The sequence below is a fragment of the Lactuca saligna genome, chromosome 7 (genome assembly GCF_052625555.1).
Source record: "Lactuca saligna cultivar CGN05327 chromosome 7, ASM5262555v1, whole genome shotgun sequence".
Lineage (NCBI taxonomy): Eukaryota > Viridiplantae > Streptophyta > Magnoliopsida > Asterales > Asteraceae > Lactuca > Lactuca saligna.
Genome location: NC_136423.1, coordinates 155,404,874 through 155,418,322, shown reverse-complemented (window position 1 = coordinate 155,418,322; position 13,449 = coordinate 155,404,874). Strand labels below are relative to the sequence as shown.

General features: G+C 32.6%; 3 protein-coding genes across 3 annotated transcripts; 1 reads left to right on the top strand and 2 right to left on the bottom strand.

The window, feature by feature from the left end:
• Positions 1 to 2,927: 2,927 nt before the first annotated feature.
• On the top strand, positions 2,928 to 5,113 carry CPZ (Metallo-hydrolase/oxidoreductase superfamily protein). The gene is made up of 8 exons (XM_078963821.1): positions 2,928 to 3,432; positions 3,501 to 3,663; positions 3,752 to 3,822; positions 4,095 to 4,190; positions 4,280 to 4,393; positions 4,512 to 4,580; positions 4,675 to 4,749; positions 4,881 to 5,113. The coding sequence occupies exons 1-8, from the start codon at positions 3,034 to 3,036 to the stop codon at positions 4,971 to 4,973; spliced, it is 1,080 nt and encodes a 359-aa protein (XP_078819947.1). The 5' UTR covers positions 2,928 to 3,033; the 3' UTR covers positions 4,974 to 5,113.
• LOC145004820 (Beta-ketoacyl synthase) lies at positions 5,037 to 7,798 on the bottom strand. Its single transcript, XM_078963820.1, has 14 exons — positions 7,582 to 7,798; positions 7,270 to 7,499; positions 7,072 to 7,179; positions 6,917 to 6,988; positions 6,760 to 6,846; positions 6,516 to 6,667; positions 6,311 to 6,391; positions 6,201 to 6,234; positions 6,029 to 6,095; positions 5,868 to 5,944; positions 5,732 to 5,792; positions 5,545 to 5,627; positions 5,384 to 5,455; positions 5,037 to 5,281 (listed from the first exon to the last, which is right to left on the bottom strand). Exons 1-14 carry the CDS (start codon positions 7,718 to 7,720, stop codon positions 5,117 to 5,119), a joined length of 1,428 nt encoding a protein of 475 aa, XP_078819946.1. The 5' UTR covers positions 7,721 to 7,798; the 3' UTR covers positions 5,037 to 5,116.
• A 359-nt stretch (positions 7,799 to 8,157) lies between these two features.
• LOC145004566 (zinc metalloproteinase-like protein) lies at positions 8,158 to 12,525 on the bottom strand. The gene is made up of 10 exons (XM_078963502.1): positions 12,378 to 12,525; positions 11,603 to 11,848; positions 11,306 to 11,515; positions 11,129 to 11,209; positions 10,961 to 11,047; positions 10,768 to 10,863; positions 10,633 to 10,686; positions 9,790 to 10,542; positions 9,657 to 9,696; positions 8,158 to 8,522 (listed from the first exon to the last, which is right to left on the bottom strand). The coding sequence occupies exons 2-10, from the start codon at positions 11,837 to 11,839 to the stop codon at positions 8,371 to 8,373; spliced, it is 1,710 nt and encodes a 569-aa protein (XP_078819628.1). The 5' UTR covers positions 11,840 to 11,848; positions 12,378 to 12,525; the 3' UTR covers positions 8,158 to 8,370.
• Between the last annotated feature and the right edge of the window lie 924 nt (positions 12,526 to 13,449).

The following is a 13,449-nucleotide window of genomic DNA, read 5'->3' as shown; positions in this document are numbered from 1 at the left end:
GGTTGATAATATTGCTCGTTGCATACTACATTTGTTAATGACCCTTTTTTGAGTGACAATTCCTTGGGATTTTGGATAAATGGGTTATTTGTAGACTCTAAAAAAGAAAATCATTTGTATGGGAAAATGTTGCAACTACCGGTTTATTGTTCAGATCCTCAAAAAATAGTTGGAATTGCATTAGATGAAGCTGTTTTCAACTCGGGATTTTCCTTGTACTACAATGTGACTCCACAAATCCTTTATTTATTCGTATTCTTTAATCCCCATTTGTTACATATGGCAAATGAGAACAAGTTGTATTGTGTTTGACATGCATTGGGTTGAGAATCGGACTTTTGAGGACAAAAGTTGTAACTTTTTTGTCCTATCCAGAAAGATGGAACAAGGTGGGACAACTCGTGTGTGCAAAAGATGTAAATATCCTCCATATCTTTATCATAAAAAATAGACATTTAAAGCTTACCTTGTCATCTCATGTTGCTTTAAGACCCAAAGACTTTCTAAGACAAAATTTGTAAATTTTGTCTCCTCTAAAAAGATGGAACAAGATGAAGCACCTCATTTGTGCAAAAAGTTGTGAATACTATCCTTATCATTATCGTAAAAAATATCCCTAGAAAACTTGTCTCGTCATGACATGTCATTCCAAGACTTCGACCAATATTTTTTGGGATAAAAATTGTGACTTTTTGTCCCACTCAAAGAAGATTATACAATTCATGTGTGAAAAGATGTGAATGTCCCCTCATCTTCAGATATAACCCTAAAAGCTTTGTCATGTTATGAGTAACAAATGGGCCTTAAAGCCTTGCATCTTTCTTTCATTTAAATCACATAATTTAATTTGATTTTTCAGGCTATATTTATGCGATGGATTGTGGATAAAGTTCCTAAACAAAATCTTTTAAACACAACCAGTTGGAGATTTGTTGCCCCTCAACTTTATAAAAAAAAAAATAAAAAAAATAAAAATAAAAAAAACCCAAATGAATATATGAACTTGGAAATCTCTCTATCTGCCCCTCCAATTATGTGTGTATCAAGCTAAAATACTTTTTGCTTGTATATAATTAGTAACCTTTATTAAATTCCATTTTTATGATTTTTGAATGATTTATGTTCCCTGAATAACGTTTAGGCACTGCTGCCAAGCAGCCAGTTTGTCGTGTTATTGCATCATGCGAATAGACCCAATACCATCACCATACATAAATGCACACCTTGCAACAAGCTTTCCTTTGCCTTTATTATGTGGGATTAAACTTCAAAATGTTGAGATATTCGGATTCAAGAATCACAATCTGCAGTGAATTCAATTATAAAGAACCCTTTGATCCTAGTCGCACACTTGTTTACACTTCATAGATCATGAAGGGAGATTCAACTTGTACAATGTTGTATAATATATGTTTAGTTCTTGATACTTCATGTATGATTTAATCTTGTTCATGAATTTAACTCTTTTGAATTATGAATACACGATTTTTAACTAATTGTACATACATGTTTGGCTTCTTTTTTTCGTATGATTTAATTCGGTCAAATGCCTATGATTTGATGTCTGACCGATTGAGGATTTTTTTTCTCGTATCAACTTGAATTCAATTTTGTCTTATGAAATCTTTTTCTTTATTATGACCTTGAAACCATTTATGCCCTTTAACTTGAAATATTGTTGGAATTCCTCCGAAGTTATGAAATATGATTTCTTGAAATTGAAATGTTGCTAAAATATGATTGTATACTAAAATCTAATTTCTTATATGCTAATGTCTGATTTGTTGAACTTGTGTGTTGAAATTATGAACTTGTATGTTAAAATCTTATTTCTTAAACTTTTAATGCTGAAATTACAAACTTGTATGCTAAATTTTGATTTCTTGAACTTGTATGCTGAAGTGTTTTATATTTTTATCATTCATTTTATCCTAGACATGTCAAAAAGAGGCTTAGAGTTAGTTGGAATCAAGAATGTGTGGACAAAACTTTTCTTGAAGTATGCATACACAAAATACAACTAATGGTCAGGAAGGTTGTAGCTTGAAAGCAAACTTATGGAAGGTAGCAATGTAGAAACTAAAAGATAACATAGTTTTTAGTCGATCAAAAGCAAATGAAGAATCCATACAACCATTTAAAATCAAATTATGCGGCTGGGTTGAAAGTGATGGCCAAAACATAATTTTATTGTTGATCATTGCTTGTTTCGCAGTTCATAACTTTATAAGAAAATGAATTTTCATGATTAAATATTTATAGGCTTTGCAAAGTGGAGAAAGTGATGGCTAATACATACTAAGATGTAAAATGAGATTCACAATGCAATAAATATATGGCTACTTACATGACTAGATTACCAATCAATTATTTTCAAATGGTTCAAGTCAAATTTGTATGCAAATTATTTATGTTTAATTTGGATTTTATTTATTTATTTATTTTATAAATTATTTAGCTACTTTTTTCCAAATATTTTATCAAAAATATATATTTTATCCAACACAACAATATAACAACAGGGTAAAATAATCATTTTTATTATTCTACATGTCTCATCAAAGATGTAATAAAAACATCATGATTTCAATCGGAGCATATTCAAAAAAAAATTATTTAAACATCTAACTCAATCAACAAATATTAGATGTGTAAAAAATAAAAACTTTCTCATATCACTATGTACTTCACTGGTATTTGAGCATAGTTTTATTCTCTTTCGTTACTTGTATAAGTCACAATTATCTAAACTACTTGATATCCAAAAATCACTAACATTTTATGGGTGTCATTGATGGGTTAAACAACATAAGGTGTTCCGTGGTTCAAACAGAAACTTTAAAGGACCAAACCTACTAACCTCATATAGTTTAGGGGGTGAAAGTTCAAATACGACGAATGAGCACAGGATAACATAGGCAAAATTGCAAAAAACATCAATTCATTACACGATCCGAAAGAACAAACGGATTACAACAAAAATCCGCCTAAACCTTTCTTAAACCCTTCTTTCAAAGATAATCCACAAGAACAATGCAATTCTCCATGACAATTACAACCCCAAGCTTCCCATCTTTACCCCCATTCCACCATTCCACTTCCCATCCCCCTTCATACAAACACCCTCCTATCACAATTCTTCAAAACCCAACAAAACCCCATGACAATTCCATAAAATCCCTAAAAAATTCCGGGTTTTTATCAGCAATTGGAAACGCAATCGAAGAACAAGAGTATCGGAAAGCTAGGGCTGAGGTTATCCGAAAAGGAACAGGGTTAGAAGGTTACACAATTGAGGGTCTTTCAATCGGAGGTCATGAAACTTGTGTAATTGTTCCTGAATTGAAGTGCGCATTTGATATCGGAAGGTGTCCTGCTAGAGCAGTCGCCATGAATTTCTTGTTTATTACTCATGCTCACCTTGATCACATTGTAAGTTCTTCAATTTTTCCAATTTCGATGTTTAATTAACCAAATTTAACAAGTATTGGATTGATTAGGGTGGGCTACCCATGTATGTAGCAACTCGTGGATTGTACAGCTTGACTCCTCCTACTGTATTTGTTCCTCCTGCCATTAAAGACGATGTTGAAAATTTGATGGAGCTTCATAGGAAGATGGGAATGGTAGAGTTAAATCTTGATTTGGTTGCATTGGATGTAGGTGTGGTTTCTTTTTAGGCCTTTTTTGTATTATGACACATTAGCACTTGATAAATTTTCAAATCTTAACATTTTTTTTTTATTTGAAGGAGAAACATATGAGTTACGAAATGACCTTGTTGTACGCCCGTTTAAAACTCACCATGTGATACCCAGTCAGGTATAATTTCTTGATCTTATTTATATTGTCCCAAAAACATCATGTGAGATATAAATAGATATAAATAAGGTACACAAATCCATATTGGAATTGAATTTCTCATATTGCAAGTTGTTTGAGACTTGAACTTCATTATGTTTATTCGGTTATGTGTTATTGGTTTATGCTCTTTTGGAGTATCACTAACAATTTATGTCATTATATTGATGAATGTATGGGGTTCTAGAGAAAACAATTGACTAAAAGTGGTTGACTTTTGTGATGATCATTAGGGTTATGTTGTTTACTCGGTTCGCAAGAAGCTAAAAAAGCAATACGAACATCTAAAAGGAAGGGAGATTGAGAAAAAGAAAAAATCCGGTGTTGAGGTTTGTAGTTTTGGATTTATATTTTCCATAAACACTATTTATAGTTTTATACATTGTCACTCTTTCATAATCTCTATTTGTGATTTTAGATAACCGATATCATATTATCCCCGGAGGTGGCATTCACCGGAGATACAACTTCTGACTTTCTACTTGATCCAAGAAGTTCCGATGCCTTGAGGGCCAAAGTTCTCATAACCGAGGTGCCTTTTTTGTTAATATTGTCAGATCTGAGTGACACAATGCTAAATCTCTCAGTGGATTTTGACACTGTCTGTTACTTACAATATCCTGTTACGTATTTTTTTAATTATTGGATAGGCGACTTTTTTGGACGACAAATGCAACATCGAGCATGCACGAGAACATGGTCACATGCATATTGATGAGGTATTTGATACATTTGATATACACCTTCAAAATTTTAGGAAAAGAAAGATTTATTTTTTTATGCAAGGATTATAATTGGAGATTTAAACTTTAGATTATGGAGCATGCTAAGTGGATCCGAAACAAATCCATTCTTTTGACTCATTTTTCTTCACGTTACCATATTGAGGTAATCAAAAAACCCTCACAAGTTTTTGTTCTTTTAGAACACGACAGATAATGTTGTATTGTGTTTGACACGCATTGGATATTAATGGAACAAAAGACAAAAATGCCCTCCTCATATCTTTTTCTTTCTAGGAAATTCGTCAAGCTGTAGCAAAATTGCAATCGAAGGTTTCGGGGAAAGTTGTTCCTCTTACAGAAGGTTTTAGGTCAATGTACACATCATAAGATATAATTTTAAGTTGTCAAATTTTGTGGGATTTTTTGTTGAATCATTGTGCATATGTAAAATGTTAACTACGAACCATTGTTGAAGAAAAACATGTTTAATGGAATCAGTATCTCAACCAAAAAGTGTTGATTTAAAACTCTTATGAAATTTTTGCAAACAGAAGTGCAGCATTTGTTCCTCCAAATCCAAAAGCATTTGATAAAGCTGCTTTGATTTGCATCTTCTTTGAAGTTTTCAAAGGCATAAAAGCTTCTTCAAAAATGGGATCCGGGTTACTTATATTAAGCGACAAGGGCGCAATACCCTACAAATAAAAATAATCAACAAATTAAATAAATAACAATTGAATTTTATAATAATTAAAAAAAAAAAAGTTAAAACATAGTTAAAAGATTTTGTATTTTACTTTATGAATGGCAAGAATTGTAAATATTGCCTCAACAGCTCCAGCAGCCCCTAGAAGATGCCCAATAGCACCCTGAAATGTGTGAAAACATATTTTCTTTTTGATGATTAAATTAAAAACTTTATTAAAAATTAAAATAAGATTATTTTTACAAGTTATACCTTTGTGGATGAAAAAGCTAAGGCACCAGACATTGCATGTTTGGAAAATAACGACTTGATTGCATGGGCTTCCACCATGTCACCTAATGAATAAACAAATTGAATTTTAAATTTACTTTTTTTTTTTATATATTTATTGTAAATAAGAAGTGAATATTATATATATTATATTATAAAAGGGTATTACCAAGAGGCGTAGATGTAGCATGTGCATTCACATAGTCCACTTGATCATGGCAAATACCCGACTTTTGTTCACAAGAAAAGATAAATTAATAGTTAATAAAAAAAAAAATTTAAAAAACATATTTTTAACTTGATACCTGTTTTAAAGCACGTGACATGGCTAAAATGGCGCCTCTTCCATCTGTGTGTGGTTGTGTGATGTGATGTGCATCACCTTATAACAAGAAAGTTCATATGTAAAAAGATATAAAACATCAAGTCAAAATATGACAACCAAAAGTCAACAAAAAAGTCAAACCTGACATCCCATAACCACGAAGCTCCGCATAAATCTTTGCTCCTCTCTTTTTCGCATGTTCAAGTTCCTAACACAAAATAATGTTTACAAAATGAGGGGCAAATTCGTAAAAAATTGAAACTTTTTTCTATAAAGTCATTCTTTCTGTATTAAGTACATTATGATTACTCACTTCCAAAACAAGAACACCAGCACCTTCTCCTATTCTGCATCAAAAAAAAAAAAGAATAATTTTTCTTGCTTTTCACATAAAAAAAAAATCATATATTTAAAATTATTTACACAAATCCATCGCGATCACAATCAAAAGGGCGTGAAGCTTCTTGAGGGGTAGAATTGTATTTTGTAGATAATGCCCTTAACCTACATCAAATCGATCGATCATATTCATATCACATAAAATAAAATCCAATCCTTCTTTTATAATCCAAAATCAAGCAATCTAAATGCTAAATGTTGACCTAATTATTATTATTATTATTATTACCTACAAAATCCTGCTATAGATAAAGCATCAATGCTAGCTTCTGTTCCTCCAGCCACCATGACGTCAGCATCTCCAAACTGAATCATTCTTGCTGCGTCACCAATTGAATTTGCCCCTGTGGCACAAGCTGTTACTGCAGCATGATTTGGCCCCTAAATTCAAAGATTTTATATTGAAAATGGTAACCTAATTTTCATGAAGAAAACTTTATTTGGAATAATGATTTGATGATTTATTTACACACCTGGAAGCCATACTTCATGCTGACGTGTCCAGCTGCCATGTTGATTAAGATTCTAGGGACAAAAAAGGGACTCAGGCGTCGTAGTTTCTGAGATAAATAAAGCAATTAGGTTATGAAAAAGGGGATAAAAGTCATGGAAAATTGTAGAAGGATAAACCTTTTCGCAGATTAGTTGTGATGCATCTAGTATATCACCAATGCTTCCAATTCCTCCACCTATAGAAACACCCTGATTGATTTACGTTAGAACAAAAAAAGAAAGAAAGAAAGAAAGAAAGAAAGGGGGGAAATGAGATTATTAAGGAAGTTTACAGTTTTTTCCTTTTCATCCTGCTCAGAGGGTATCCAGTTTGCATCTTTAAGTGCTTCATCTGCAGCGCATAGGGCGTAGCTTATGAACTTTGCCATTGATTTACCATGCTGAAAATGGAAATCCCCGAAAAGAAAAATGATTATTTGATTGATTATAGTTGGATAATCATGAAAATGATACATGTTGTTGTATAATACCTTGGAATCGAGCCATAATGCTTCGTTGAATTCGCCAGGTTTAGTACCAGAAGGCACGATACCAGCCACTTTGGAAGTCAATTGATCAAATGTATACGATTGAGTGTCTCGATCGAATCCATTCATCTTTAGGTCTTCGAGAGATAAAGCTCTGATACCACTTTCCCCTTTGATTAACCGATTCCATGTAGTTTCTACTCCGCAACCCAATGGTGTAACCATTCCTAATCCTATAACAGTTTGAAAATAGCGCAGATTGAATCAAAAGAGAAAAATACAAGAACTCAGATGCAGCTAGGGAGAAGAAATTACCAGTGACAACAACTCTTCTATGAGGGAAAAAAGGAGGAGGTTTGAAGGGTTCAAGAGAGCTGCTAGAAGATGAGAAATTGCGATGAATACAGTGGCATAATTGTGCAGATTTACACCACAAACGCCTCTTCATAGCCATCAGAGGCTTTTCGCTTGGACTTTTTTTTTTTCAGGATTTCGACCAGGATGAAGAAATCTCTAAAACCCCTGACTGATTTTGCTGTTCGTGTATTTATCTTGTTGTTTGTGTCCTTGGTGTATGAATGCAATGTCAATTTTTACCCTTAACATTTCAATTGTGATATTGTTCCCCTATAGAACTTAGAAATTTTCGCTGAATGGTTCAAAAAAAAAAAAAAAAAAACTAGCGGAAATAAGATTAAACCGATTAATAGGGTAAGGAGTTAAATAAATGGTAGACAATATGGGTTTTTTTTCTTCATATATTTGGTAAACAGAAAAAAACGATGTGTTTACTAACTTTAACTTAGCTAGTCTATTTTTAAGCTAGTTTTTTTTTTTTTTTTTTTAAAAAAAACTAAATCATAAACTAATTTAATAGTATCACCAAACACGTAAAACACAACCTTAATGATATTTTTTGTACCAAAATTATATATTTTACATTGGAATCAGAGATGACAAATAGTTTTTAAAATACGACCAAATTGCCTCTAAAGACTTATTCAATCGATATACTCGGTTGACATTCACAATACATATACACCACCCCATTATTATATTTTTGTACAAGAGAAAAATAATGCAAAATCAGCATTTAAGAAAAATCTAAAAAGCAACACATGTCTCCAATGAAGATTTAGCCAACCACAACAATCCCGGATCATTCCTTTTCAATACCAAATAAGCTTCCGCTCTTCCAATCTCATCTTGAACAACATCTTCACAAAAACCAATCAAAAACAATATCTCCATTGCACCTACCACATCAAACAAATCAACTCTTAAATATATTATTATTATTATTATTAACAACAAAAACAATAATCAAGGTAGAGACTATTTCCATAACAGACCCCTGACAAAAAGCTAAACTAATACTAGCAATCAAACAAAAAAGTAAAAAGTGGAGAAAAAAAGTAGGTATATAATAATGTACTTGTGGGGTTCATATTTAGACTTTTTCTGAAAATTAAAGGGACAACTTTTGTAAATTATTTTCTACACAGGGACCAAACCTACCAACATACGAAACCATTGTGGCCAAAGTCTAAAACCAAAAAATATATTATTCATAGGCTAGTTGCTTTTATTATATATAATAATAATATGCAACTAAAGGTATATTTGGCAAAACTAAAGCTGAAACTTTTATTTGTATATAAATGTTTGAAAAAAATAGTTGTAATTAACGAGTTGTTTCTTTTTTTTTTCCATCAAGTCTGGATAAAATATTGTTTCTTTTCCGTCTGATTGAGATTAAATGACCATTTTACCCTTTGCCAAGCATACCCTAAGATCTATACGACTCTGCAAATCTAATTAAATGACCATTTTGCCCTTAAGTTCCAAATAAACAATTCTCACAAAATCCATCAATTTTGACAATATTCATGAATCTTAAACCATAAAGTCTGGATAAAGTTTTGTTTCTTTTCCATCTGATTGAGATTAAATGACCATTTTACCCTTTACCAAGCATACCCTAAGATCTATACTACTTTGCAAATCTAATTAAATGACCATTTTGCCCTTACATTCCAAATAAACAATTCTCACAAAATCCATCAATTTTTGACAATATTCATCAATCTTAACCCATAAAGTCTAGATAAAGCATTGTTTCTTTTCTGTCTGATCAAGATTAAATGACCATTTTACCCTTTACCGAGCATACCCTAAAATCTATACTACTCCACAAATCTAATTAAACGACCATTTTACCCTTACATTCCAAATAAACAATTCTCACAAAATCCATCAATTTTTGACAATATTCATCAATCTTAACCCATAAAGTCATTATGTCGAGATTAATTCCAACCCTAATTAAGTCATGCTAATAAGAGATTTGAAATCACAAAATCAATCAAGATTCAAGAGAAGATGCTCACCATTGTAATTTGCTATGTTCTTCTGGATCACAGGGTTCGCCTGCAAAAAATCAAATAATTAAATAACGAAAAAATACGAGTCTTTAATCTTTTAAAAAACTATGATTCTTGAAAATCTTATGAGAAGAGAAACCTTGCGTAATTTCTTGAACTTTATTTCATCCGGATGTTCAATAACATTCTTCACTATCTTAACCAAAGTCTGAAACACCATTGAAGCCTCTGAAGGACTAACTTCAGATTGCAGGGTCTGAATCGACTTTTTCAATCGATTACATGCCACCATTACAGGATCTTGAATTCTTTGCAGCTCTTCATCATCAGGATCTGGCTCAAATTCATTGCTTTCCATCTTCATTTCATTTTCAGAACCAAAATCCAATTTCCCCTCAATTTTTTCACAAGTTATAATAACACTGCTTTCAGACTCCATAGGTTCATTTACAATATCATCTGGATCAGGTTCTTGTTCTTGAACCACTTCATTTTCATCAGGGTCAGGTTCGTAATTTTGTTCAATGATATCAATAGAAGCATCAGGGTCAGGTTCATAATTTTTTTCAATGATAACAATAGAAGCATCAGGGTCAGGTTCGTAATTTTGTTCAATGATATCAATAGAAGCATCAGGATCTGGTTCTTGATGGGATTCAGATGTTGTTGTTGATGGATTGATGGATGTGATTACTAATCGATTATAAGCAGCAGCAACTGATGATGCTCGAGCACTTGCTAATGAACTGTTTGATGAGTTTCCTCCAAGTTTATGGGAAAATTTATTATTTTCAACATGGAAATTTGGTTCATATTGTTGATTTGTGTAGGACCCACTTAAGGTGTGACCCGTGGATCTTGTCCAGTCTAGAGAATTGGCCTCAAGGTTGAGCTGTTCATAGTGAAACAAGATTAGCAAAAAGGGTTTTGAATTTTGATTAAAAGTTTCATTTTGTAATTTATTAGATTTTTGTGTTGTTACCTGTTTATCAAGAGCATAGAATTTAGCATCATGTTCAGAGAAAACCATATGAGCCTGAAAGAAAGATGACTTTTTTAGTAAAAAAGAAAGCACCCTTTTATAAAAATGGAAGCTTGAATTGATAAAAATGCTTACAAGTTCATGTAAAAGAGTCTTTTTAATGCTTTGGTATTTTCTGAAGCCTTTCAGGTCATCAGTTCTAAGGCGCAAAGATATCTCCTCACCTTTATTCTGAAGAATAAAGATAAAAAAAAAAAAAAAAAAAAAAAGTAAGAAACTGATTTTTATATTTTGTTTTTTTTTTTATAAAATTGGTGGTGAGTTTTACCTTGTTAAGACCAAGGATGCATACTGGGCTTACACCAACATAACCCTCTGGAGCCATTTCAGTCATGATTCCCACACGCCATTTATGCTTTTTTTTTTTAATAAATAAATAAGATATAAGATTATAGATTATAAAAAGTGTTTATAAAAATATAAAACAATACAACACCTTATTCATGACAGCTATAATTCCTCGATCTGCAGCAAGTGTGTGCATTAGTCTGAGTGCTTCTGAAGGTGGAGGATTTAACTACAAAACATATGTAATAATTGATATAATCATGTCAATTTTGATTAAAACTAGATGAAAGTATATGATGAAATGAATGCATAAATCATTAAATACCTTGATTCCTGGAAGATCAAGTGTTTTAAAATCACCAAAAATATAACTTCCTTGAGGAAGCTTCAATGGGGAATCAAACCCGTTTGACATTCTTTGCCTCATTCGCTTCTCTTCTTCATCAAATCCAGCTATCCTCATGTCTGCTCTAGAACTTTCTAGAACTTGATCGATCTCTTCTTTAGGCACTCCCATCATCCGTATAGGTTTCCCCTAAAAGTATAAACTAGGCGATTAAGAACAAGGGTATGTACATTTTGTTTTAGGATTAGGAGAATACACAATAGAAAGATTTGGCACCTCAAGAATGGATATTTCTTGTAAAGTGAGGTGAGAGTGTTGATCGGAAAATGGGGAGAACAGTTTTGATGATTTATGGGATTGAACAATGAGCTTCAAAGTATCTGGTTTCACTGCTGTCAATTTCTGTAATTCGTGCCCTAATTCTTCGAGAGTGGCATCTAAATTCATAGTCGCGACATAATTCTTCCCCCTCCATGTAACCGATATATCATTGGTATTTCTTTCGCGCTCCATTTTTAGTTCCTGAAAGAAGTAGATGAGTATTACTATGACTAACCAGAAACTTGAATCGGAACCCTAAATTAACAACAAGAAGTAGGTGGCTATTACTAAGTAGCATCTTCATTGATCTCGACGTTTTATCCATGTCAAAATTATATCTTAGGGCTTGAAATTGCATTGAAAGAGACTAATATTCAATCTCAACTTCATATATTGATCGACTACAAAATTAAGGCTTCGATCATCGTAAAAGCATCAAACCACACAGTACCCAGAGCATTAATCAACAGGATTATAAAATTCGGAAGCAATTCAAGGGGTAATAAGAAGGAAAAAACCGAATTCGACCATATATAAGACGAAAAACGCGAGGAAAAGAAAAGATTTTGGATAAATTACTTAGAAAGGATACCCATGTATCTAAATTGATCAAAATCTGAAAAGGAGACATATGTATATCTATGGAAGGCGTAAGAATCATGTTTTCTTCAAGACAGATAAATCAAACTGAAAAAAATCGAGCTCAGATTGAAAATTCGAGAGAATTTACCTCTAATGGGTGTACCAATCACGATGAAAACTGCGAATTGTAAGGAAAATCGTAGATTGCTAAATTTACGATGTGTTTTTGTATTTATGTGTGTGAATATGGTCGAAGGAGGAAGAAGTATGTGGCTTGATGAAGGGAGAAGTATGGATACGTAAATGCTGACGTAAGAAAGAGTAGATGGTTCCAGATGAATCGACTTTGACTTTTATTCAAACCTCCACACGGTGGTGAACTCGGTTATCTCCGGCATGTGGATTTGTAAATGTTGAAATTTTTTTAATTTTTAATTATTTAAACGTTTGTTTGCATTTTTATAATTATTTTTTGAAGTTCTTGAATATTAATTTCTAGTTATAACTTATATGCATACAAGTATCATCTTTTTTAACGAAAGGTCAAAATTGGTTCTTAGTACTTTTAGTATCGTAACTGTTGAGTTAGGGGAAATTCGATAATGTGTGCAATGCTCGCTCTCTTTCATATGAGTTCAAAATGAACTGATTTTTCTATGTATGATCTCATTTGTGTTGGTTACAAGTAAGACTTTGGAACCACCTTAATTGAATTAGTATTGATTGAAATAGAATGCCCAAAAAAGAGTTGTTATTGTTATTTTTTCAGCAATTTTAAATTTATGCATATTTTTCGTCATTTTTGAACGATCTATCAACGAGTTGGATGCCCTGACTTGTCGATTAGGAACATTTTTGATCTTGTGTTTAAGTGGCCAATTCGCCGAGTCAGAGGAGTGACTCGACGAGTTGGAGCTGGAGGATGAAACTCTAATTTTCAGGGTTTTACACCCTAGTTAAAGGGTCATTAGCCTCTCTTAGCCCCCCTCACAGACCCCTGTGAGTCCAGAAACCCTAAATCGCCGTTTTTCTCTCTTGTTGTGTGATATTAATCCTTGTGGTGGATTGTGGAAGGGAGATCTTGAAGTACTCAAGCTTGGAACAAGAGGAAGGTTGTAGATTCGAGTTCTTCTTCATCTTAGCATCGTTTTTGAGGTAACGAGTTGTTACCTTGACCTTCTTTTATCTAGATCTATGCATGTATGAGATTAGGGTCACTT

Coding starts and splice junctions, on each gene's coding strand:
- CPZ (XM_078963821.1), top strand. CDS start 3,034: ATGCAATTCTCCATGACAATTACAACCCCAAGCTTCCCATCTTTACCC. Junction 4,581..4,674: donor GTCACATGCATATTGATGAG/GTATTTGATACA, acceptor TTTAAACTTTAG/ATTATGGAGCATGCTAAGTG. Junction 4,750..4,880: donor CTTCACGTTACCATATTGAG/GTAATCAAAAAA, acceptor TTTTCTTTCTAG/GAAATTCGTCAAGCTGTAGC.
- LOC145004820 (XM_078963820.1), bottom strand. CDS start 7,720: ATGGCTATGAAGAGGCGTTTGTGGTGTAAATCTGCACAATTATGCCAC. Junction 7,500..7,581: donor TAGAAGAGTTGTTGTCACTG/GTAATTTCTTCT, acceptor AAACTGTTATAG/GATTAGGAATGGTTACACCA. Junction 5,793..5,867: donor TGTCACGTGCTTTAAAACAG/GTATCAAGTTAA, acceptor TGTGAACAAAAG/TCGGGTATTTGCCATGATCA.
- LOC145004566 (XM_078963502.1), bottom strand. CDS start 11,839: ATGGAGCGCGAAAGAAATACCAATGATATATCGGTTACATGGAGGGGG. Junction 10,543..10,632: donor TCTATGCTCTTGATAAACAG/GTAACAACACAA, acceptor CACTATGAACAG/CTCAACCTTGAGGCCAATTC. Junction 9,697..9,789: donor AGTTCAAGAAATTACGCAAG/GTTTCTCTTCTC, acceptor GATTTTTTGCAG/GCGAACCCTGTGATCCAGAA.